Source organism: Lipotes vexillifer, unplaced genomic scaffold, assembly GCF_000442215.2.
Source record: "Lipotes vexillifer unplaced genomic scaffold, Lipotes_vexillifer_v1.1 scaffold154, whole genome shotgun sequence".
Lineage (NCBI taxonomy): Eukaryota > Metazoa > Chordata > Mammalia > Artiodactyla > Lipotidae > Lipotes > Lipotes vexillifer.
Window position 1 is genome coordinate 427,684 of NW_006783737.1, and position 24,205 is coordinate 451,888.

The following is a 24,205-nucleotide window of genomic DNA, read 5'->3' on the forward strand; positions in this document are numbered from 1 at the left end:
AAAAAAAAAAAAAAAAAAAAAAAAAAAAAAACCCACAAAAAAACCAACAAAAGAAAACTTCAGTCTCCCAGCAAGTCTAGGAGGTAGGTACTATTTCAGCCCCGTTCGTATAATAGAAAACTGAGACTTAGGGAGGATAAGTAACTGTGCAAAGTCACAGAGCTAATGGATCTAACTTCAGAGCCCACGTGCCCAAACACTGCACCATATTGCCTGGTTGATCATAAGCTACAATTCACACTTTATGGCTCAGCAATCCAAGCCCATCTCCACCTCCTGTCTACTTTCTTAGGCTGCAACACTCCCTTCAAGGTACCCTCCTTGCCTTATGGAATCTTCTCCCTGGATCCATCTTATCTTTGCCGGCAAAGAACTTGCCCGTTCGAGTTTTAAATATCTTTAAAGCCCCAGGTCAATCCTCACTTTCTCTTTGAGACGTTTTCCAGTTTTTAGGGATCTGCCCACTTTTCTGTAGGGCTTCCAAGTTCGGCAGGGCATTTTGGTCACCGCACAAAGTCATCTGCTGAGGGAGGGAGCTGGGGCTGAAATCCAGCCCTTTCCCTTTCCTTTTCTTCTCTTTTGTGGGAATCTTTTTATTTTAGAAAATTTTAGCATATGCACCAAAGTAGAGACAATAGTATACTAAACCTTCATATTCCCATCTGGGCATCCTTTTCTAATTCCTACAAAGGCACTATGTTTGTCTGTGTCCCGGTAAGAAACACATGGCACACTCAAAGGAGCAATAAAGAGAGTTTAAAGAAGAGACTGTTTACAAAGGTGTGAACAGGGTTGAAGGAAACCAACCAATGTCACAAAGAACCGTGGGGCTGGCAACAGCAGAAGAGCCAGAGGGGATGGAGCTGTTAGCAGAATGCGTGAGATCTGAAACCATGGAATGCAGCCAGAAGACACTGCAACTGCCAAACCAAGGCCCCTCAGGGAGGGAGCGGAGGGAATGATACCCTGACCTCTCTAGTCCCTCCTTCTGACCTCTGGCTGGTGCCTCCCATTGGCTGAACCCAACCGGAAGCCAACAGGAAAGGATACCCAGGTGATGCAGTCTGTAGAGGTTCTCCTGCAGGGCACGGACCAAGGTGGAGGGGTGGAGAGTGGATCTCAAAGCGAGTCAGAACATCCAGCCCAAGCATCTGATAGGCTGGAGCAGCCCTGCCTAACTGCTATCATTATCACTCTTTTACTGCCTCTCTTAGTGTTGCTTGAAAGCCAAAAAAACTTCCCTTCCTCTGTTTCGTCCTTCCTATTTACATTTTCTCGTACAATATACTTATGCTTAAAATTCTTCCCCTTCCCGCAGGTTATTTTCCAATTTTCTGAAACCAAAGGCTCTATCCATCAGCCTCCAAAAGAAGAAATAGAAACACACAAAGAAACTTTTATATTTAAGCCATATTTCAGGTGTTGAAATCTTATGCATGATGTATTTGTGCATGAATGGGTTTACCATTTTATTTTGTTTTGAATTTAATTTTTTTATACAGCAGATTCTTCTTAGTTATCTATTTAATACATATTAGTGTATGTATGTTAATCTCAATCTCCCAATTCATCACACCACCACCACCGCCCCCCCCCACCCCTGCTTTCCCCGCTTGGTGTCCATATGTTTGTTCTCTACATCTGTGTCTCTATTTCTGCCTTGCATGGTTTACCCATTTTATTTATTTATTTAAAATTTATTTATTTATTTTTGGCTGCATTGGGTCTTCGTTGCTGCGCGTGGGCTTTTTCTAGTTGCGGAGAGTGGGGGCTACTCTTCCTTGTAGTGCGTGGGCTTCTCATTGCGGTGGCTTCTCGTTGCTGAGCACGGGCTCTAGGTGTGCAGGCTTCAGTAGTTGTGGCTTGCGGGCTTAGTAGTGGTGGCTCGCGGGCTCAGTAGTGGTGGCGCGCAGGCTCAGTAGTTGCGGCGCACAGGCATAGTTACTCTGCGGTATGTGGGATCTTCCCAGACCAGGGCTCGAACCCCTGTCCCCTGCATTGGCAGGCAGATTCTTAACCACTGCGCCACCAGGGAAGCCCGGTTTACCCATTTTAAATCAGAAGTCCCAGAATAAGCTCCATGTCTTCATCCATATCTTGAATAAAACTGACTTCATGATGTATACTACATAATGAATAATAAAGCACACAGAGCACATTGCAAATTCTTCTCCATAGAACTTCACAGTATTTACTGCCCTAAAAAAATGTCCTAATTGAAATGAAAGAGTCATGGAACTATATTTCTTTATTTTTGCGGTAAAGCGTGATGTTTGTGTTGCCTTTTAATATATCTGGTATACCAATAAAATTCTGTTAGATTCTGAGATTGTCTTCCTGATATAAGTTCTAAAATATGACATTGGATTGACTGTCATTGACATTCAATTATATGTGCCTGGCTGCGTGAGCTCTACCTAATCAGTAAAGCCCATCGGAATAAAAAATACAAGGGCAATCCAGCCTGTGCTGGCACAGGAGCTGAGAGGGGCTGAAAGGTGCCCATGGGCTCTGGTGTTGCCCCTGGGCCTTCTGAACAATGGTCCCTGCCGCTGTACCTATGCTGAGTCAGAGGAGGGCTTTGTTTCTTTCAGCCGCTGTGTGCACGGCACAGCTAGCCGAGAGTCATTTATCAGAAGCTGACTGCGATAGCTTACATGGGAATGCCACCCTTGGGAGTCTGAGCACGCAGGAACAATACAAGACTGCCAAAGAAACCCAGCCTCGAACTGTACCTGCTGATGCTCAGCTACTTACAATAAAAGCAAGTAACAATGCACCCACGTCCTCGAGAACCTTTTCTCCTTTAGTGTATTCAAAGGGGAACTTTAGAGACAGTATGGAAACTTAAACCGAAAAACACAGTTGAAAAAGAAAATGGCCATTTTGTCACTCCAGGGGTACATCCTGAGGCCAAATCTGTGGATGTCCAGAGGGCAGCCTGGCGGGTCCATGGAAGCCCAGTTCAGCACCAGCCCATTTATTTGTTGCCTCTCCTGCCTGATCTCTTTACATAACGCTCGTATCCTGCAAGAATGGACGCATCTTTGAGCGCATAATCGTCTTCCCTTTATTAGATTTTGCACCAGCTCTTTGGCTCGAGGGCATCCTGCTCTTGCACCATCACAGTCTGGGAGGCAGGGAAAGGAAGGAGAATCTTGCTACAGAGAGTCCGGGTTCTGAGGCGGGCTGCGCATTTACACGGGCCACGGAGAACCCGGAAATGAGGACAAATTGGAGGGGTGTCGCTGCTCGCCAATGCCTCATGCTGTGGTGCGGAGAGCGAGCGGAAGCCGGGAATAGTCAAGCGTAGCTTCCCCATTTCGGTTACCTTCTATTTTGTAAGACCATGTGTAGAGTCTAAATCTTCAGCAGTTTTGCAGAATTATTTATCTTCACATCTGCTATGGTCTGCACGTTTGTATTCTCCCAAAATCTACATGCTGAAAACCTGATGCCCAAGGTGATAGTATTAGAAGGCCAGGCATCTGATCTACAGGGCTCTGTGCTCATGATTGGGGCTAGAACCTTTATAAAGGAGGCTGCACAGGGCTTCCCAGCCCCTTCTGCCTGGTGAGGGTACAACGAGAAGCCTTCAACCCAGAAGGAGTCCTGGTGGAGGAAATCTCTGTGGAGCTTGCTGTGGGTGATGAGTGACCGGGTCAGCACAGTAGGCATTCCCGACCCAGGGCACTCAGAATGGGCTCATCAATGGGCTCAGAATCAATGGAGCGTAGAGAGATTGGAACTCTTCTGCATGGCTGGAGGGGATGTAAAATGGTGCAGCGCTTTGGAAAACAGTATGGCAGTTCTTCAAAAAAGTAAAAATAGAATTATCATATGATTCAGCGATTCCACTTCTGGGTATATATCTAATAGAATTGAAAGCAAGGACTCAAACAGATATTTGTACACCCATGTTGACAGCAGCATTATTTACAACAGCCAGAAGGTGGAAGCAACCCAAGTATCTTCTGACAGATGAATGGATAAACAAATGTGGTCTATACATATAATAACTCAGCCTTAGAAAGGAAGGACATTCTGACACATGCTGACATCGATGAATCTTAAAGACATCACACTAAGTGAAGTAAGCCGATCACAGAGGGACGTACGTTGTGTAATTTCACTTATGTAAGGTACCTGAAATAGTCAAACTCATAGAGACAGAAAGTAGAATGGTGGTTGACGGGGGCTGGTGGGAGGGAGGTGTAGGGCGTTATTGTTAATGGGTGTAGAGTTTTAGTTAAGGAAGAGAAAAATGTTTGCGGATGGGTGGTGGTGATGCTTGCACAACCATGTGAATGTACTTAATGCCACTCAACTGTGCACTTAAAACATGGCTGAAATGGTAAAATTTATGTTGTGTATGTTTTACCAGAGTTTAAAAAAATCTAAGTTTTAAGTACAGTTTTCTAAAGTTCTTGACGTATATTACATTTTCCCCTCTCCATTTTTTCCTGACTGCAAAGTGGAATTATGCAAAACCTACTGTGACTTTATGTTTTAAGTGGATTTATAAATTCTTGAAGACTTTTGAGCTGGAGCTGTCTGTGGCATTAGGTACTTCAAAGAGATGTGACACCAAGACATGGTCAAAGACACAGAGGTTGACCCAGGGCACCTGAGATCTCTTTGGGACCCAGCAGTGTAATCATGGGTAAGTCACTTAGCTACTATATATATATATATATATATATATATATATATATAGTAGTATATAGAATTATATCGCTTATATAATTATTTTTATATTTATATGGATAATTCTTACCTTATTTGTTTCATAGGCTGCCATATTAAGTGAAAGTATATAAAAATCCTTGACAAGTATAATACACTATGCAATTGCAATGCATTCTTATAAAATTAGGTTGTGAACATGGCTCCCTCAAATGCCAAACTTGTTTCTTAGGAGGGTTGACGGCAGCAGAATTCTGAGTTTTAAAGCCTGGATTCATGGACAGAAGAATGATTTGCTGTGGCTTTCTTCCCATCTGGAAGATGCGTGTCATGAAATGGTTTGGAACTCTTGGAGGACACACAGCTCGTTGGCTGTGCTAGTGAACAGAAGGTAAATTCTTTGATGTGGGTTCTGAGCTCATTGGCAGGAGCTGCCCAAACCATCCTTTCTTGGTAGAATTGGAGCCAGCAAACTCCAGGGCGGGTGGGAAAGAAGACCCACGAGCCGGTCCTCAGGGCTGCGGAGCTGTCGACAGCAACGTGCCTCTTTCCTCCCAGCTGTAGCCACACTTTTCATCATTTCCAGGAGGTGCACGCAGCATTCCTCTCCCCCAGGACAGTCAGCCTTCGTGGGGTCTTCCCTCCTGAGCACCCCAGAGAAGGGAAGTGGGCTTTCAGCAATGTCAGCTTGGACAGTTGCCAGTTTTCTTCCCAGGCAGACTTCCCACTTTCCCCAGGTGTATGTCTGGCTGGTTATACATCAAAAATTTTACAGTTCTCTCAAATGCAGCTGGAGTGCTTTGGGACATACCCCGCAATCAGACTAAGACAGTAGTGTCCTGCCAGATCTGTCACGTCACTGTCTCTGACAGATTTCTCATCACCACGCACCATTTTGCCCCTCTGCCAGCTGCTCAAATGTACCCACTCATGACTTCCTAGTTTCTTTGCTTAGTCAATCTACTCGGTGGCTGTTGAGAGCGACTGACCTATTCTCTAGATTTTTCTACTTTTCCTATTTCTTACAATTTATTGTATTTACCTCCTGGCCTCAGGAAGGATTTCCTTGGGGTACACAGTTATTTCTGTGAGGATCAGGTGACTTAAAAGACAGCAGAGGCTCCCAGCAAAAGCTACGTTTCCAATGGATCCAATTAATCCTTGTCTCTCAGCTGGCATCTTGATGGGCTCCTTCTAGAAAGCATCTTAAAGAAAGGACACAGTGGTGGCTAAACACTAGTTGACAAGGAGCAGAAGCAGAAAGCTGTTTTACCAGTTTTATGGGAGAGAAGGAAGAGCCTGGGTATAACAGACTAAAGAAACCCCGAAGACACTGAGATTCGTGTATGTTCTATCATGAGATCCCCGTGCTACAGGGACTTGCCTCAGACTGGCTTTCATTGCATTTCTCCTGCCCCATCCCATCGACTGCCATACTCCCCTTTCCCTTTTAACTCCTATGAGCTTAGAGAAAGGATCCCCATAAAGAGAACACAATCCTCAAGGAAGTTACAGATGATGTAATTCAACACGGTTACGTCCTCAGAAGCAAGATTCTGCTTCTCTAGGAGCAAAGAGGTAAAGAGCCTACGTGAACAACCTAAGGGCTTTAGTTTTTCTTCTGCTGCTGCCTGACAGTGCTTTACCCTCTACATGCTAATCATATAAAGTTTTATTTCCTTCTGAGCCTATGCTTGCCTGCTGCCATCAGATCATTCTCTAGCTCCTGTGCAGGCAGCTCATTCCGGTCACCGGCTGCCTGGAACGCCCTTCTCAGGGTTGACAGATGACTCTGATGTCCTCCAAGGGGCTCTAGGTTCACCCTGGGAGCTTCAGGAGGCCTAGATTTGTAACCTGTCCCACGACTCTTTAATTTTTTCCCCTTTGGCTGTCTAGATTATTATTGATTTTCCTCCCTTACTTCTTAGCTTCCTTTCACCTTCTGTTTGCCTGAGTTAAGTCGGAGTGTTTCTGAGTCTCATTTCTCCCTTAGACGTTGCTTAGGTAAGTGAGAGATGGAAGGAGAAGTTCCCCTCGCCAGCTTACTTTCCTGCTGGTCATTGACGATGCACCTGAGGCTGCTTTTCTTGAGTGACAGACACTGGCCTGAATTCTTTATTAGCTATTCTGATAAAGTAAGATGTGGATGTGAGTATTTTCTGCTATAGACGGAATCTTTGTGTCCCGCCGAGAGCCATAGGTTGAAGCCCTAACCTTCAATGTGATGGCACTCGGAGGTGGGGTGGTGGGGAGGTAATTAGGTTTAGATGAGGTCGTGAAGGTGGAGCCTCTATGATGGGATTAGTGCCCTTATAAGAAGAGACCAGAGCCCTCTCTCTCTGCCATGTGAGGGCACAGAAAGAAAGCGGCCATCCACAAGGTCGAAAGAGGGCTCTCACTAGAACCCAACCCTGTTGACTACTAGCCTCCAGACTATGAGAAAAGAAATTTCTGTTTAAGCCTCCCAGTCTACGGTGTTTTTGTTATAGCAGCCTGAGCTAAGACACTAATTGAATCCAGTAATGACCAGATCCATCCTTGGCCCACAAAGGCATCTCATTAGAGACCAGAGGTTTGTGTGGACAATATCCTGTCTCATGAAGGCTGTGCTGCATTTCCAACGTAAAATTCCCTCTTGATGCGCTTGTGAAGCTTAAGCAATTCACTGTTGAGATGACTTCAACCTGGCCTGGGCTCTGGCTATCTTTAGTGGGTGATGTTACAAATGAACCACGTGACCTGCCCAACCCAGTTGCTGTTGTTGTTTTTCATATAAGAAAAACCCCATTAAGGGAAACATCAAGGGTTTCCTTGGAGGCAAAGAGAAAACAGCAAATTGTAACATGCTCCCTGAGGCTTGCACCTGAACTGAAAAAGGGAACATCTTACATATTAATAGGAACTTAAAGTAGGGCTGCCAGATAAAATACAGGACAGCCAGTGAAATCTGAATTTCAGATAAACAATGAATCCTTTTTTGAGTGTAAGTGTGTTCCACTTGGTGTCTGCTGTTTTTAACGTGCTAAATCTGGCAACTCTGCCTTAGAGCCTCGCTACTCAAACTGCGGTCCCTGGACCTGCAACATCTGCGTCTCCTGCAAGCTTGTTAGAAATGCAGAATCTCAGGCCCACCGCAGACTTCCTGAATCAGAGTCCGCATTTTTAACAAGCTCTCCCAGATCTTGTTAGCCTGTACACTTGAGAAGCACTGCTTTAGAGTTCACCACGTATTCTCACAGACATTATTGCACTGGTCTTTAAATTGTCCCAGTGGTTGGCAAGGGAAGGAGGAGCAGGGAAGGGCCTCTGCTGACCACCTGTTGTCTTGTTGTCAAATGGAAATTTACGTGCTGACAGGGTCATCGGTGTGCCCACAGTTTCCTCCCCTCAGAGGGCACAGTCTCTTCCTTCTACCTCACCTCCTGTTTCCAGACCTGCTGTGCTACTGAAGGAGACTGAGACCTGCCAGAGATGGGCAAAGGTGGGAGCAGGGGATGAAGGTGGGTTTCTGTTCTGGGGGAACGATTACTCACATACCCTTGACCGTCATCTCAACACAGCAGCTTTCGCCCTGTGGTTACCACAGCAGCCGCATCTGTGTGCACCCTGTTTTGTTTCAAGTCATCATTAATTTCAACGGGTGGTATTCATTTACTAACAAACACCTAGTTGGGCAAGTAATACATACTGGAGTAAAGGGACATATCCACTGTAGGAGTCATTTTGATTTCAGAAATGTTAACACATGAAATAGGCATGCTTCTGAATCACGCAAGTATAGGAGAGAGCTTGGAGCTGCACGCAGAAAACAATCGGGAGAAATATGAATAATGGTAGACAAGTCGGAGCAAATACTTAGATAGATAGGATAAAAGGGCTGCAAAGACTGGCTGAAGGAATCAGATGGATAAAATACAAAGAAAGGAAGAAACGTCTGAGTGACCAGCAGCCTCATCCCTGTTTTAAAACAGCCTTGAGTTTTAAAACACCAGACAACCTCTATCAATGCTAATAGACATCGCTGTTCCATATCTATAAACAAACACTTGATAGATTTTTTTTGTTTTTTAAAATAAAGGTTCTGGTTCTTTTATTTCACAGGGTGACAAGAATAACCTTTCTTTCTTTTTCACAAGTATTCCTAAACATTTAAGAAGGCCTATCATCTGAAAGGCCATACTTCAAAAATAGGGAAAAAATAGGTTGCCTTGCGTTACAAACGGATTTTTTAACTTGCAAAACAGTTCAGTGGAATTTTTTTTTTTTAATGAAAACTTCTCTTGTGTGTTCCTCGATCAATTAATATTTGGATGAGAAGAAACCTTCAATTAAATTTAATCTAACAAATCTTTATTGGTTATCTACTTACAATGTTATTAAATATAAAGTTATAGGGCTTCCCTGGTGGTACAGTGGTTGGGAATCCGCCTGCCAATGCAGGGGACATGGGTTCGAGCCCCGGTCCGGGAAGATCTCACGTGCTCCGGAGCAACTAGGCCTGTGCGCCACAACTACTGAGCCTGCGCTCTAGAGCCCCCGAGCCACAACTACTGAGCCCGCGTGCCACAACTACTGAGCCCGCGTGCCACAACTACTGGAGCCCGCGTGCCACAACTACTGAAGCCCGTGCGCCTAGAGCCTGTGCTCCACAAGAGAACCCACCGCAATGAGAAGCCCGCGCACTGCAACGAAGACCCAATGCAGCCAAAAGTAATACATACATAAATAAATAAAGTTATAATATTAAGATTCCATTCCAGTGGAAGAAATAGAAAGAAAGGTACTAAAAAAACCCCTTGAAATTATAATTTTTCAATGGAAATATGAGTCACAAATATTTGACAGCATTATCTTTTTAATAATACACTGGGTTAAATTCTGGAATATTCATGCAAATGATTTTATCACATTAAGTTTGATGATTTCCCTCGCCCACATAAAATCCTCCAATGGCTTCCCATAGACCTCAGGATAAAATTCAAATCTGGTCCCTGAGTACTGATCCAGGTGTGTCTCCACCTATGTGGTCCTTTCCCAACCTACAGTCCAACAGGAGGGTGTTTAAAGTTCCAAAATCCACTGTCTTCTCTCAAGCCACTGTGCCTTTTCATGTGTTGACAGACAGCATTGCCATCACATGGTACTTAATTGACAGAGCCTTGCACAGTGCCTGGGTTGAGAGAGTGCTTAATAATATTGCTGATGAACTGAATGAACCGAATGTAGACCCACTAAATCTTTTACAGAGCGAAGACTGTTTCATTTATTCTTCTAACCTGGGGAGGACAGTATTTATCTGTCATTTGCTCTAGAGTCAGGGTATTAAAGTGAAAGAATACCCTTTAGGGTTTGGGAGATTTCAGCTTTCACCCTTGTTAGTCGGCTAACCTTAGACTAATGTTTTACCCTGTCTCGGTTCCTGACACAGTGGGGAACTTGGCCGAACCATCGCAGCCTCTTTTTGCTCTAACTTCAATGGTCTTTATCTTCCCCGTTCATTTTCTTGATGGAATGTAGTCCGCTCCCCAGTCCCTGCCCAAAGCCTTTTCTTATATTTCCTTTTGTAAGACACTGCATATGCGCTAATATCCAGTAACCTGTGTAACTATCCACAGGAATGTAGTTGAAAACACAGCTGCTGTTTTAGCCAAGGCTAAAAGATAAACACAGATGGGCAACAGAGCAGCTCAGAAAATCAACCACTTTATTCATTAGGCCACCTGGTCATCCTTTACAGTGTCTTTTTGTACAGTCATTAGGAAAAGACACATTAGAAGCTGTTAATTCACAGCTGAATTTGCTGGCCCAAGGTCTCCTTCCTGAAAGGTCTGACACTGATAGATTACTAAGCATTTTTGAGGAGAATGTTTTTGATACCATGAATAGCCTCTTGGACCCTCATGATCTAAGATTTGCACATTGATATTTGGGGGTAACTTGAAATGATTACAGTTTTTTCTACAGCTGTCTTGTTTTCATCTTGCTAAGCTCTCTCATTACCAATAGATGCTAAAAGATGCAACTCAGCAGTGTAGGAAGTTACACCCAGGGAGCACCTCGCTCGCACCCCTTCCTTCTGCAGCTTCTGCTGAACTTAATATCTATGAATCTCCTTGTTCCCTATTTCATATGCTTGAAACCGCCCAATAACGCCGCAGGACAGTCCCCACTCTTAGGTTCTCCACCTGCTGGTTGACCCCCCCCCCCAAAGATTCCTTGAGTGCAATTTACCAGCTGCTCTGCCCACCTGCATCCCCACTGAGGAGGGCTCAGGCAGACTCCTCTCCTGGGGGCTGCCTGGCCTGCCAACTCCCAGCCAGTTCTCCGGTCCAACTTCTCCACCCTATGAAAACTCAGGCCAAGCCCGTTTCTGGGCTGAATCAAGAAATTCAGAAACTCCATACCAAGTGGCAGTAGCAATGGACGGCAGAGCAGAGGATAAGAACAGAGCCATGTCTCATCAGGAGATTCCAATAGGACTTTTCAAGGCACGGAACCTGTGAGAACGCTTTCCTGGTTGTCTGTCTGTCATTTTCTTTTTCCCTAACCCTTTCAACGAGACTCCAGTATTTTTTTTTTTTCTCCAAGGGTGAAAAAAATTACAGTTGAATGTTCACTTCCTGTTTAACTTGTGATGGAAAAAAACCAGTCAGCTGTGCAAATTTAACTACGGATAAAAATAGCTCTGCTTTCTTAAAGTCAGTAAGTGAACATAAAAAGCTCTTTGTGATCTCAGGATATCCGTAACCTGGCATCTGTCACCATCCCTCTGTCCTCAGCCAGAGGCGAGGCATTCAGAACAAGGATTCCACGCTTAATGGCACCTTGAGAGTAAGTGCTCCCAGGTGCCCATCAAACCTGTCACTCTGAACAGCTGTTGCTAAGTGACGACTTGTCCCTCCACCCTCCGTTGCTTTTTGCATAAACAGGTCTGCAGCGCTGTGCCAGGAGAGCCTTCCAGGGCTAGATGTGCAACGCCCCATCCGTAAGGATAGCGAGCCGCCCTCACCTGGCTTTGCTGTGCCCGTTCCAACATTCCTCTTCGTTGGACGTGCCCGCCGTCACACTCTCGTCCTTGCAGATGGTGTAGGGCAATGCTGACCAGACCTTTTTAGAGAGCTTCAGTTTCTCTTTTATGTCTGTGACCTGATCAAGAAAGCAAGGAAAGAGAGTGAACATTCTCCCCAGGCGGCGTCCGTTTCTACACAAGGATGCAACTCAGGGGAAGGTTAGAGAGTCTGCTATAGGACTGGCACAGACTCTCCATCAGCTTTAAGAGAGACACATCATCGCGCGGGATTTGTTGCCCAGGAAAGCCTCACTTCTCCCTTTCTCCATCTAGAATCCTCTAGATTCCAGCAGAGAGCTCTCAGGTAATTGGCTCCTGGTTTTCCATCTTTTCTGTCCTCCCATCCTTTGAAGTAAAAACTTCTGAAGCATCTCAGCTGGCTTCAGGTCCCTCTCCAGCTGGGAGAAATAGGTGTTCTCTATGGCAAACACCCTCAACATATTCTTTAGGATTCATATGCCTGGATGTCAGCTAAATGCACCTAAAGGATGCACGAAGAGATACAGCACCTTCCCCAAAGGTCTACTTGTTTCTGCAAGAAATGAGTATTGTCACTAATTCAGCTGCTGGTAACCCCTGCACTTGACCAAGGGATAAGCCCACACAGCACACTCTTGGACGATGAACAGCAACCCAAATCCACTTAAAAATCTCTAGCAGCAGAGAGAAGAGTCATTACAAATACAAGCAAGTGTAAAATCCACAGCCCTGTGGGTGGATGGCCGGGAGGAGCTTAGTACCAGCATCTTTAGTGCTTTCAGTCTCAGCACTGACTTTTCGTCTGTGGAAAAGGTAGAGAGAGAGATTCAGTACAATTTTGGCTCCATAATTAGAATCTAGTTTCATGCAGTCACGACCCTTATTTCCTATTCTGTCTAAATGAACATTGGGAAAATCTGTGGATGGTTGAAATGCCTCTGTTATAGGTTGAATTATATCCCCCTAACATTTGTACGCTGAAGCCCTAACCCTCAGTACTTCAAGAATAAGACCTTATTTGGAGATGGGGTCTTTACAGAGGTAAGGAAGTTCAGATGAGGTCATTAGAGTGGCCCTAATCCAATATGACTGGTGTCCTTACAAAAGGGGAAATTTGTACACAGAGACATGTATAGAGGTAAGACAATGTGAAGAGACACAGGAAGAAAACATTCATCTACAGGCCAAGGAGAGAAACCTGGAAAAAATCCTTTCCTCACAGCCCTCAGAATCAACCAATCCTGCTGACACATTGATTTTGGACTTCTAGCCTCCAGAACTGTGGGACAATAAATTTCTGTGGTTTAAGCTGCCCACACTCATTATGACAGCCCTAGAAAAGCTATACAGCATCCTAGAAGCGAGGACCACTGACACTTGTAATCAGTGGCTTTTGGAAACAAAGTATTCTTTGTTTACTGTGGATGGAGTAGAGATGTGAGAAAAATTCCAAAGATCTGTTGTCAGGTTTAAGAGGAAACACAAAGAAATAAAAGATCTCGGATCCTTCATGTTGTCCCTAGTCATATTTCTTGGTAGTTCCAGAACTGTACAGTTTGTGTGTGTGTGGTGTGTGTGTGTGTGTGTGTATTGCTGCTTTTTTAAATTGAAAAAAGCCCATGATTCTTTAGGAGGTGATACAAGATTATTTTCCGGTCAGACAGTCAGATCAAAGTTTCTACAATTTCCGTAATAACCATAAATTCCAAAGGTTCCTGTTCTTCCCACCCCAATTCACTTTTGGCACCTATATGTGAAATGTCACTTCTGAAAAATGGGGACAAAATATGCTGAGGGCTAGGTTTTTATCACAGTCCTCCTCTCCTGATGAAAAATTTTCTTTTTGTTTTTTTGCGGTACGCGGGACTCTCACTGTCGTGGCCTCTCCCGTTGCGGAGCACAGGCTCCGGACGCGTAGGCTCAGCGGCCGTGGCTCACGGGCCCAGCCGCTCCGCGGCATGTGGGATCTTCCCAGACCGGGGCACGAACCCGCGTCCCCTGCATCTGCAGGCGTACTCCCAACCACTGCGCCACCAGGGAAGCCCCTGATGAAAAATTTTCTGATTGCTGAATTTTGAATATTGATACAAGAAAGATGAATAATATCTTATCCATAGAAATCTTTTTCTAACTAGATGGTTGTCTCAGAAACAAAGTTATATTAGAAACAGCAGCCAATTCTCAGAGGGAAAGGAGCAATGGCTTCTCTTATCCTTCTGCACTTCTAAATTCAGAATTTACTGAGCAATTCTACGAGCGGTAGCGGGGCGTCTGGCATAGGCTCTGGCTTCATGACTTTAGAACACACGGTGTGTACAGTTTTGGGCCCTTGCTTATTTGTGATTCTGATGATGACAGAGATTTCAGTCGTGGGAAATATCTGTTCACCAGTAAGTACTGAAGATGACCAGAATGCTGAATCCAAGAACCTGGTACACATCCTTCAATAGTGTGATGTTACTTTTGTTTCAGAGCATAAAAAAATCCACAAGTAATAACCTTCCAAGGAGTAGCTTACAATCAGCAAATGTTTAGGGTGGCTTAAAAACTACACTCTCTGCTTTCCCCCATTTGTGCTGACTTTGGTCCACAGGCCAGTAGTTTTCTGCTCACAATTCCTAGCACGGATGTGGGTACATATTGTTATGTTTTTTTATTTTTAATTTTTGTTTTAAAGATATGTGGCCATTTCTATCCAGCCATAGATGGATAGACATTCTCTGTTTAGCAATTATTCAAAAACCTTCAGCCCCCTGAAACGCCAACTAAGAAATGTTGAAAACATGATAGAAAAACCACCGTTCTGCAGCCATCTCACAGTAATAATTGATCTCAGTAAGTATCATCAATAGGTGCTGTTGTGGGTTGAATTGTGTCCGCCCCAAAAGATGCTGGATCCCACCCACCAGTACCTGTGAATGTGACCTTGACCTTATTTGGAAATAGAGTCTTTGCAGATGATCAAGTTAAAATGAGGTCATTAGGGTGGATCCTAATCCAAGATGACTTTGTCCTTATTAAAAGGGGAGATTTAGCCACAGACACACACACACACACACGGAGGACATCGTGTGAAGATGAAGGTAGAGCTTGGGGTGATGCATACACAAGCCAAGGAACACCAGAGATGGCCAGCAAGCCACTGGAAGCCAGGGGACAGGCCTGGGACAGATTCTCCCTCACAGCCTCAGAAGGAAACAGCCCTACTGACACTTGGATCTCAGACTTCCAGCCTCCAGACTGTGAGAAATTAAATTTCTATTGTTGTAAGCCACCCAGTTGGTGGTTACACAGCCCTAGCAAACCAGTACAAGTGCAAAATAATATTGGGTAAAAGTTTAATGGGATATTTACACAATCCCAAAGCATTCCCCACAGATGACATTATTACAAAAGGACAACTGTCATCATTCTACGGTGCAGAAACTTGGCAGGCCCTACCTTAACCAAGCGATCAAAGTAACAGGACAGGCCCTACCTTAACCAAGCGATCAAAGTAACAGGACAGACTGATATCGGGTACCTCCTGATGTGATGGGACAAGAAGGACCTATCACTTATGCAGCGAAAATTCAAAACCTGAATCCAATCATGAGGACACATCAGACAACCTCCAACTGAGGGATGTTTTACAAAACAACTGGCCTGTATTCCTCAAAACTGTCAGTCATAAAAGGTAAAGAAAAGCTGAAGAATTCTTCTAGATTAAGAAGAATAAGAGACACATGACGTCCAAATGCAGTGGACGGTTCTGGATTGGGCACTAGATTGGAAAAATAATTGCCAGAAACGATATTATTGAGATAGTTGGCAAAATTGGAACACTGACTCTGTATTAGATAATACTGTATCAGTGTTAAATTTCCTGAACATGAACTCCTATTGTGATAACACAGGAGAATGTCATGTTCTTAGGAGATACACACTGGAGTATTGAGAACTAAAGAGTTATGATTTCCACAACTTATTCTAGAATATGGTTCAAGAATAATAATAAGAATAAAAACACATAGATGTATACAGCAAGAGAGAGTGAGAAAGCAAATTTAAGAAAATTTTAATAATTGGTGAACCTAGATGGAGGTATAACATTTTTTCAAAAATTGCAATTTTTCAGTAAGTTTGAATTAAAAAAAAATAAAACATGTCAAAAATAAAATCCTTCACATCTGATCTGTTGGGCAGGGTGTCACTTCAATGTCTCTAACCTCTAACCCGGACTACCTGCTTAGGCCACTCATCCTCACTGTTCTAAACACAAACCCCAGAGGCGGAAATAGGTATTACATATTCATCGCTAGTCCAGAAAATGATCACCAGCTTCAGGATGGAAATACTGTAAGCTTTATTCTGTCTCATAATAAATACACCAAGAATGAGCCTTCGCCTGTCTGCCTTTTTTCATATAGAAATCCCACCTTTATGCTGTGGGAATCTGAACCAAATATATATATTTTGAGACAGAGAAAGTAAAATTGCATGACATCCCACAGATATCTCCTCTTTTAATATTTGCCAATTTGAACAGTGTATATGATGCTGCTCTTTCTTTAAATCAAACTCAAGTATTGCATCTTTCATGGTGCATCCTCTGGCCCCCTGGTTAGATTTGGATGGAACTTTCTGTGTTCCACAGGGGGCCCTGTTCATGACTCTGAGTACTGATCGCTCCGATCCCTTATAATTGCCTTACTTTTCTGACTCTCTCTTAGACCACATGCATCTTGAGGGCTGGGACAGGGTTCTAATTTGTCTTTATCCTCAGTGCTTAGAAGGGGTTGGGTGACCAACTACCCCATTTTGCCCCGGACATAGGAGAATCTAGGACACTGAATTTTCAGCCCCAAACCGGAAAGTCCTGGGCAAACCGAGATGAGTTAGACACACAGGTCTCAGCACACAGTAGGTGTTCAATAAATGTTGGTTGAGAAAATGGGTTTCATTGCCCTAGTATATTACAAAGTCATAGACCTTAAGGCTAACCAAAATAGTTGGGGGGTGTCACACACTGTGGGCTCTTATCTCAAAAGGGTGGGGAGGGGCTGAGGGTCCTCCCAGGAGTTGTATCTGGCTTAGTGAGGGGTGAGGGTCCCTTCTGACAGTTCACTACAGCACATTTTATAATCAGGTCACTTTAACTATGGCATTTCAGAAGCCAGGCATTTTCACTGTGCAACTGAAGGCGATAATGGCAAAGGCGCAGTGAGAGATGCAAATGCTGTTTTAACATTCTGCACGAAAACATCATCCAATTCACCTCCAGGCTGGGGTGGTGAGGCAGACAGCTGAAAAAAATGGACACTATTAGCCACTGGAGAGGAATATGCCTTTGATTCTAAAGACTAGCTGAATGATTGCACCTTGTTTTCTGGTATACCAATAAAGTTTTTCAATGCTCACACCATTTAGAAGTATATTTTCATTTTCTTTTCTTTTTCTTTTTGAATAATAATGTAACTTACTTTGCTGTAGCTCTAGATCTGAGTTGTTTTTCTTTCTTCCTGGAGACTTAAGTGTACACAATAGTGTGCTAAGTTTTATGTTAGCAAGCATTCTTGGTAGAAACATATTACTGACAGTAAGAGTGAGCCCTAATTCATTAATAATACAAACTTGATGGGAACAAAGACCTGGGATCAGATGTGGAATTTACAACGTCTTTTCCCTGCTTCCCAAATGAGCGATTCTAGGAGAGATTAACTCTCTCCAGTACTTGCAAATTATATTTACCATTTGTCCAGTGTTACATTAGGAGTACTGTAGTATTAGTAATACCTGTGTAGTAAATATTTTTCATCTATGCTATTGACAGATTGTGAAAGTTAAACAACAATTTCTGTTATGCTATAGGAATCTGATCCAAATAGATACTGTTGGGATCCACAGGGAAAATGTGAGCCCTCTTAGAGAACTTATCGGGGCTTGATTCTGATTTCTGACCATTTCAACTACTGGCTTCAGTAAAGGCAGACACTCTCAGTTTAAAGCCTGTCAAGGGTCCTGAATACTTGGCTATAGAAACACAGTGGTACCATTTTCATACCCACCCTACAGAATTGTACAATTACATAAAAGAGGGAGGCAGCTGACAAAGTGGAGGGGTTGCTGAAAACAAAGGGATTAGCAAAAACAAAGGGCATGAAGGAGTGTCCAAACACTGTCATCTGATAACTTCAGTTAAGAAGTAATCCTGCCCCAAATATTTAACCTGAATCTTATCAGGCTTCTGACTTAACAACTTCCAGTTTACAGGAAATATTAGGGATAGAGGTATAAACTAAGTAACACCATAAATAAATGATCAGACACATCCAGTGTGTGGGATATTATATAAGACAACGGGCCCTGACTCTTCAAAAGAAGAGGGAGAAAAAGAAAGGAAGATTGTTGTAAATGAAAATAAAAACAAAACAAAACAAAGCATAACAACCAAATGCTATGTGAAGACATTAACTGAATCCTGGATCTGGAGGTGGGTACTGAGGGTTAAGAGAGAGTTTTGAGATAATTGAGGAATTTTGAATATAATATAGGCAGTAGATGATGTTACTGAATTCCTGTTAATATTTTTAAGTGTAATCATGGTATTGTGGTTGTGTAGGAGACTATCCTTGCTTTTAGAAGATTCACAAGGAGGTATTCAGAGACAAAGTGTTATTTTGTCTTAGACTTACTTGAAAGTAGCAAGAAAGTCAACCATGACTGAATCTACACAAAGAATACATGGATGTTAACTTTATTATTTTTCCAACCATTTCGATGTCATTTGAAAAAGTTAAAAATAACAGAAAGTTGGGAAAAGAAATAGGACTTTATTGTCAGGGCACATGATGTTTAAGAGCCTTGCTGCATTCAGCCTAGGGCAGTAACTGACTCAAAACAATTGAGGGCTAACTGTGCGCTTTCATTGAGCTAAGGCACTTACATTCGATCTTCACAACTCTGTGCTAAAGTATTACTCCCTGCTTGCAACTGGGAAATGGGGGTTTAGAGAAGTGAAAAAAAAATGGTGACACATCTAGTGAATGGCAGAGATGAAATTCAAATTCAAATGTAGACTTCAGAATTGTTATTCTTAACCACTAGGCTTGATAGGGATGTTGCCTATAGCTATGGTCTCCAACTTGTGTGTATTGGTTTGGTGGTGGGATGATACACATGTCCTTAGGTGTGGGTAAGATGATTCAATGTGCTTGAAGACAAAAACATTAGAACTTCTATTTCTATTTCTTAAATATAAAAATATAAGGGGAATTAAGCCTTCCTAATATTTCATCTATCTACCGATTGATGTGCCTTCAATCGGTCTTTGTAGCAGTGGCCATTTCTCAATTATCCCATGGGAAGAGTGAGACTAAACATTGGGAAAAGGCTTGAAATGGCACCTTCCCCTCCCCTCGTTAGCTGGCTCCTGGGGTATTGAAATCTATCCCAGTTCATAAGTGCTGGTTAAATGCATTTATGGGCTAGATTATGTAGTTTTAACTAATTCATTAAATGGACCAGTGACTTAAAATGACTTTTGCAAAGTAACTTTGGATTTCTTTCTTTTCAAACAGTGCAAGCACAAGTGAACAACAGTAAAATGGCAGGTATGACACTTCCCTCACTCTTGATACATCTGCAACATTACAGAGTAAAAATAATAAAGGTTCTGTATTTTATCTCACTCTTCAGAAGTTTCTATTTTTTGCATACATCTCACAAGGTACAGAGTATATTAGGTCAGCAGTGCTTATAGATAATTTATGCATAAAGTTATAAATATACTGGGTGTCTATGATTCTGATTTTTTGCTGATAGAAACATGAGATCAAAAAAAATTGGAGCTTGCTTGTCTATAGCACAGGGACTGACACAATATATTTTGAATCACTGACGTAGCAAGCAAAAACATTTAGTGAAATCAGTTTAATGAGATAGGGAAGTGTATTATAATTTAGAAAAAGTTCCAATACATTGGTTAAAATAAGAAAAAAGGCTTTTTTTGCTAGCATTCATCCATTAAACACTTCGTATATGTCTTCTATAAGTCAGGTTTTCTGCTACCCCTTGGGGGATACAGACATGGCTGGTACATAGTTATTGCTCTTGAAGGGTTCCTAGCATCCCTGGCTAGAGGCGGGTAAACAGACACAGAGCAAATAGGATAGTCATGGGTAAGCAAAGGGCTCTGGGGGCACTGATATCAATTTGTCCTGAAATTTCCTTTCTGGGGAAAATCATTCCCTCCCAAGCAAATAAAGCTTTGCTGATATTTGCTTTTTGGTGGCTGCTGAACTCTGCGATGGGGACTATTGGTCATTTCTATCCGGAGGGAGAAAAGCAAAAAGTGTATCATGTCCTCCCAAGTTTTCGCCTCCAACGATGGGCTGATTTTATCCACGCACAAGTCATCGCTTTTAGCCACCACTCTGGTCTTTAGCTCCTCCTTTTGCTAAGGAGCATCTGTGCTTTCCTGACTCTAGGGGAATATCTGCTCCACGGTGGAGATTTGCTAAACAGCGCTGTGTATATCCTGGGTTTTTAAGAAATATTTGTTCAATGAATAAATACATGTACAGCATTGCCAATTGCCTGCTAAGGGAAGTAAGATTTCAAAAATGATCGATTATCTGTCAGCAGCTGCCTTTTGGACTTTCCTTTGGAGAGGAAGGAGGACATGGGCACATTCCGTCAGACTTTCTCAAAAAAAGTGCTTTCCCCTGACCTGATTACCTCCGAGCCAGAGGGAGATCTCAGATGATACCTCCAATCCTCTAAGTAGGATTCTAGTCTCCTGCCTAGAGGAGTAATTTACATTCCAGGTGTAATTTACACAGGTAAGATGGAAGAACCTTGGAGATCTCAGAGGCAATCTGGGCTTGGGGGAAAAAAACCATGAGAATTTAACTAAAACTGAATGAATCCCATCTTAGACAGCCTTTACAATCCTTATAAAGACATACCGTTTCCAGTAACTTCCCTTTGGTTTTCTAAGCGAGTGACCTGTTAAATTTTGATTGGGAGTGTTTTTGAACTTTGTTATTACCTTTGGTTCTATATGGATTCTTTGATGGGGCATATTTGATCTCTTCCAAGAGACTTTGCCCGTGGCTGTCTATCTACTACCTGAGGCCCATCTACCTTGGACCTTTTCTATCCTCCAGATCTTGCCTGTGAAGTGTGAGATGTGAACTGTCAGAAGACCCCCTGCTGTCTTCCCTCAATCATGTTGGGACCAGAATTCACTTCACTGGATACCTGTGGTGTGTACCTGGCTGGATGCCCTATCTGCTCACAACTTCAGAAAGATTCCAGTGTACCTATGTCATCCGTATGGAAACATAATGTAACTGGATGTAAATAATATATACCATATCTTTAGAAAAAATATGGTAAATATTTAAAGGGCTGTACACTAAATAATACAAGTTGAGGGGGTGAAAAAAAACAACGTGCATATTTTATAGGCTGAACGTCATTTGTTAGCTTTGGAAAACAATCTGTTTCAAGGAATAAAGGCAGACTTTATTAAAAAATGGTACATGATACCATTTTTTCAACCTGAGAGTTTAATAATCCAGTTTCAGAGACGGTGACCTCATCCAGCTTTACTCTAGAGAAGAATGCTCTTTTCTTTATAGCACCAAGTCATTCAACTCATGGCGTCAACCTGTATCGGAATTCAAGCCGTGTATCCACCTCCAGTGCTCAAACGATGGTCCGCATGCACGTGTTCATGACTCCTCACTTGACAATACATCCAGATCATCTGGAGTAGAGTATTTAAAGTTCCAACGTCGCAGGGGGAATGCTAATTTCTCTAATGGGGCCAAACACCCGTGAATACAATCTTCCTAATATTCTTAAGGAAGTGGGGTTACTGATGCCATTTAGTTCAACGAGGAGGCTGAAGACACATGATATGCTTAATCTACTTGTTCGATTTATGTTGAAGCTTGAACTCAAGTCCCTTCTTCTGATACGGCTTTTAGCATCCTATTCATGAGAACATCAATTTTCCATTTGTTCTGAGTCTGGGAAACTCTTTGGTGTTATTTTTCAGGTCTCAGATTGTCCCTGTCTATCGTGTAATGTTTTGGTAGGTTCTGGAATGCTTGCAGAAATCACCTGTGACACCTGTTCTTTCTGGGAGCTTCTAAATAGGTCTTGGGGATGTCACAGCAGGGTCCTGTTACATGCAGTTTATCAGTGAACCCAAAGCAGACTTTGGCTACACAACACTGTCACCCAGCACTCTGCTGAGGACTTGGGTCACAAGACAATCTAAAAGCAGCCTTGCGCTCTGGGCGTTCTCAGATGTTCCCAGGGAATTCAACAACACGTTCTTATCTGTTACCACGTGACATACTCTCCCTATTGTGGATTGGTGCTTTTCACATTACTTGCCAAGGACATAAACACATATGCGTTCTGTAGGAAAAACTAAGAGGGATGAAAAAAACTGGTGGGAAGTGAGAATCGTTGAAGGTTCAAAAAGACACTGCTTGGGCTTCCCTGGTGGCACAGTGGTTGAGAGTCCGCCTGCTGATGCAGGGGACACGGGTTTGTGCCCCGGTCGGGGAAGATCCCACATGCCGCGGAGCGTCTGGGCCCGTGAGCCATGGCCGCTGAGCCTGCGCGTCCGGAGCCTGTGCTCTGCAGCGGGAGAGGCCACAACAGTGAGAGGCCCGCATAACGCAAAAAAAAAAAAAGGCACTGCTTAGTTTTGTCAAGTTTCTCCGGGGATTGGGAATTGGATAAAAAATTTGAAAGTCTGCACCATCGCCTCTGGCTTCAGGTTTGGAGTTTCTCGGCTAGAGGATGACACTATATTAAAGGCATGACCTTGAAAAGACAGATGGAGCTTTTCTCTGGCAAAACACTGGTCCTCAAAGTGGAATAAACATGGGAAACACTTTCTTCCTCTGCTGCTCAGGTCAGATTTTTGCGGCAGATCTTAAGAAAACAACAGCGAAGTTTCAAATCTTCACGCTCATACCTAACGTCCTGATTGTACCTCATTCCTGAATGGTATTAGAACTTAGGCAAGAAAGGGTAGTACGCGTTCTGCACATCCTTGAGAGATGGCACAGTTTGACATCGAACTAATCTCGAATTCAAGAGTGAAAAGAAAAAGGCCGGAAGACGTTTGGTCCGCGGAAATGCATGTGATCAAAGTATTACTTTGCACAGTGGGTACCTAAATTGTGGCACTATTTTACTTCTCAAGACTGAAAATAGAAATAACTTCAAGAAGTGATTTTTATCACGGAAAATAGAGGCTCAGCAGAGCCCCCGTGGCCCAACAATTCTAGAGCATTCTTGACAGATTCTCATCTAGACTCAGTTTACATGTTTCCAATGACAGATATAATGCTAATGTGAGGAGGACTTGGGATTTGCTGCCTGACCCAAAGCAAGTCACTGCCCCTCTCCGAGCAGTTCCGGGGGTTTTCACGGACAAGGCTTGACTACGAAGCATAAGCATGTCCTTTCTCCTCCTCCTGTGACTGGCATTGAGATGGAGCTCCCAACTTTCCCCCTCTTGCTTTGCTTTGTTCCTTTGCAATCTACGCGGATTCTATTTTTTTTCTGCCCACCACCTGGTAAAGTCTCCTTTTGATTCGTTTCTGACCTTAAGTCTGTCCAACCTTTGCTCTCTCACTCTCTGCTCCCAGCTTTTGAGACCAGCTCTGTCTTCCTCGATTGCTACCTTTGGTCTCTGTTGCTTCGCAGGCATTATTTTGGCAGTGTAGGTGCAGACATCCCAAGGAGCTTTCCCTGATCTAGAGCATGAATTGTGACAAGTGCCGATTCTAATTTAGGTTATTAGATATGCGGTCTTCACGATGCCTGATAGGAAGATCTCAGAGGCATGCTCAAATGAAGAGAAAGAATTCAGTATTTCTAGCAGTTATAAAGCAGTTTGGATATTTAAAGACTGACCTCTGCTCCCACCACCATTTATTCTATCACTATTGAATGAAAACTTTTGGAAGTTCTTTGTGGCTCGAAAAGCAGACTTCCCTCACTTTCCCTCAATTTTCTGATATAGCCAACAAGATCATGGCAGTGGCTTGGACTGATCCCTTTGTACGGGACTAACCGGGAAATTAACACTAATTCAGGAAAGTGCCAGAAAAAGCTTATATATTTAATAGCCCAATTTTGCCAACATGAAAAAAGCTTGAAGTTCTGAACAGCCAGTCTTGCTGAAAAAATTCTGATTCTAAGGTGCCAACTATTACGTCAAGTGTGCGATCTCTCCATAGGATCTTTGACGATACTCAGAAAATCCATATAGTCTCTAACTCTACCTGTGATTGAGACACTGCAGTGACTCTGCTACGCTCATAACCACCTGAAGTGACTCTTAAAATGTTGAATTTTCATCGTCAGGGAATGAAATCCAGGGCATTACAAGTATGTCTGCTAATTAAAAAAGGGGGAGGAGGCACGGCAAAGCATTCAAGTTGAGGCATTCCT

General features: G+C 43.1%; 1 protein-coding gene across 1 annotated transcript in view; it reads right to left on the reverse strand.

The window, feature by feature from the left end:
* Window positions 1-24,205, reverse strand: part of GPC6 (glypican 6) — a 1,088,719-nt gene that overhangs the window by 5,516 nt on the left and 1,058,998 nt on the right. Inside the window, exon 7 of the mRNA XM_007456378.1 lies at window positions 11,696-11,832. Coding sequence (XP_007456440.1) covers window positions 11,696-11,832 — 137 coding nt within the window. The remainder of the gene's footprint in view (window positions 1-11,695; window positions 11,833-24,205) is intronic.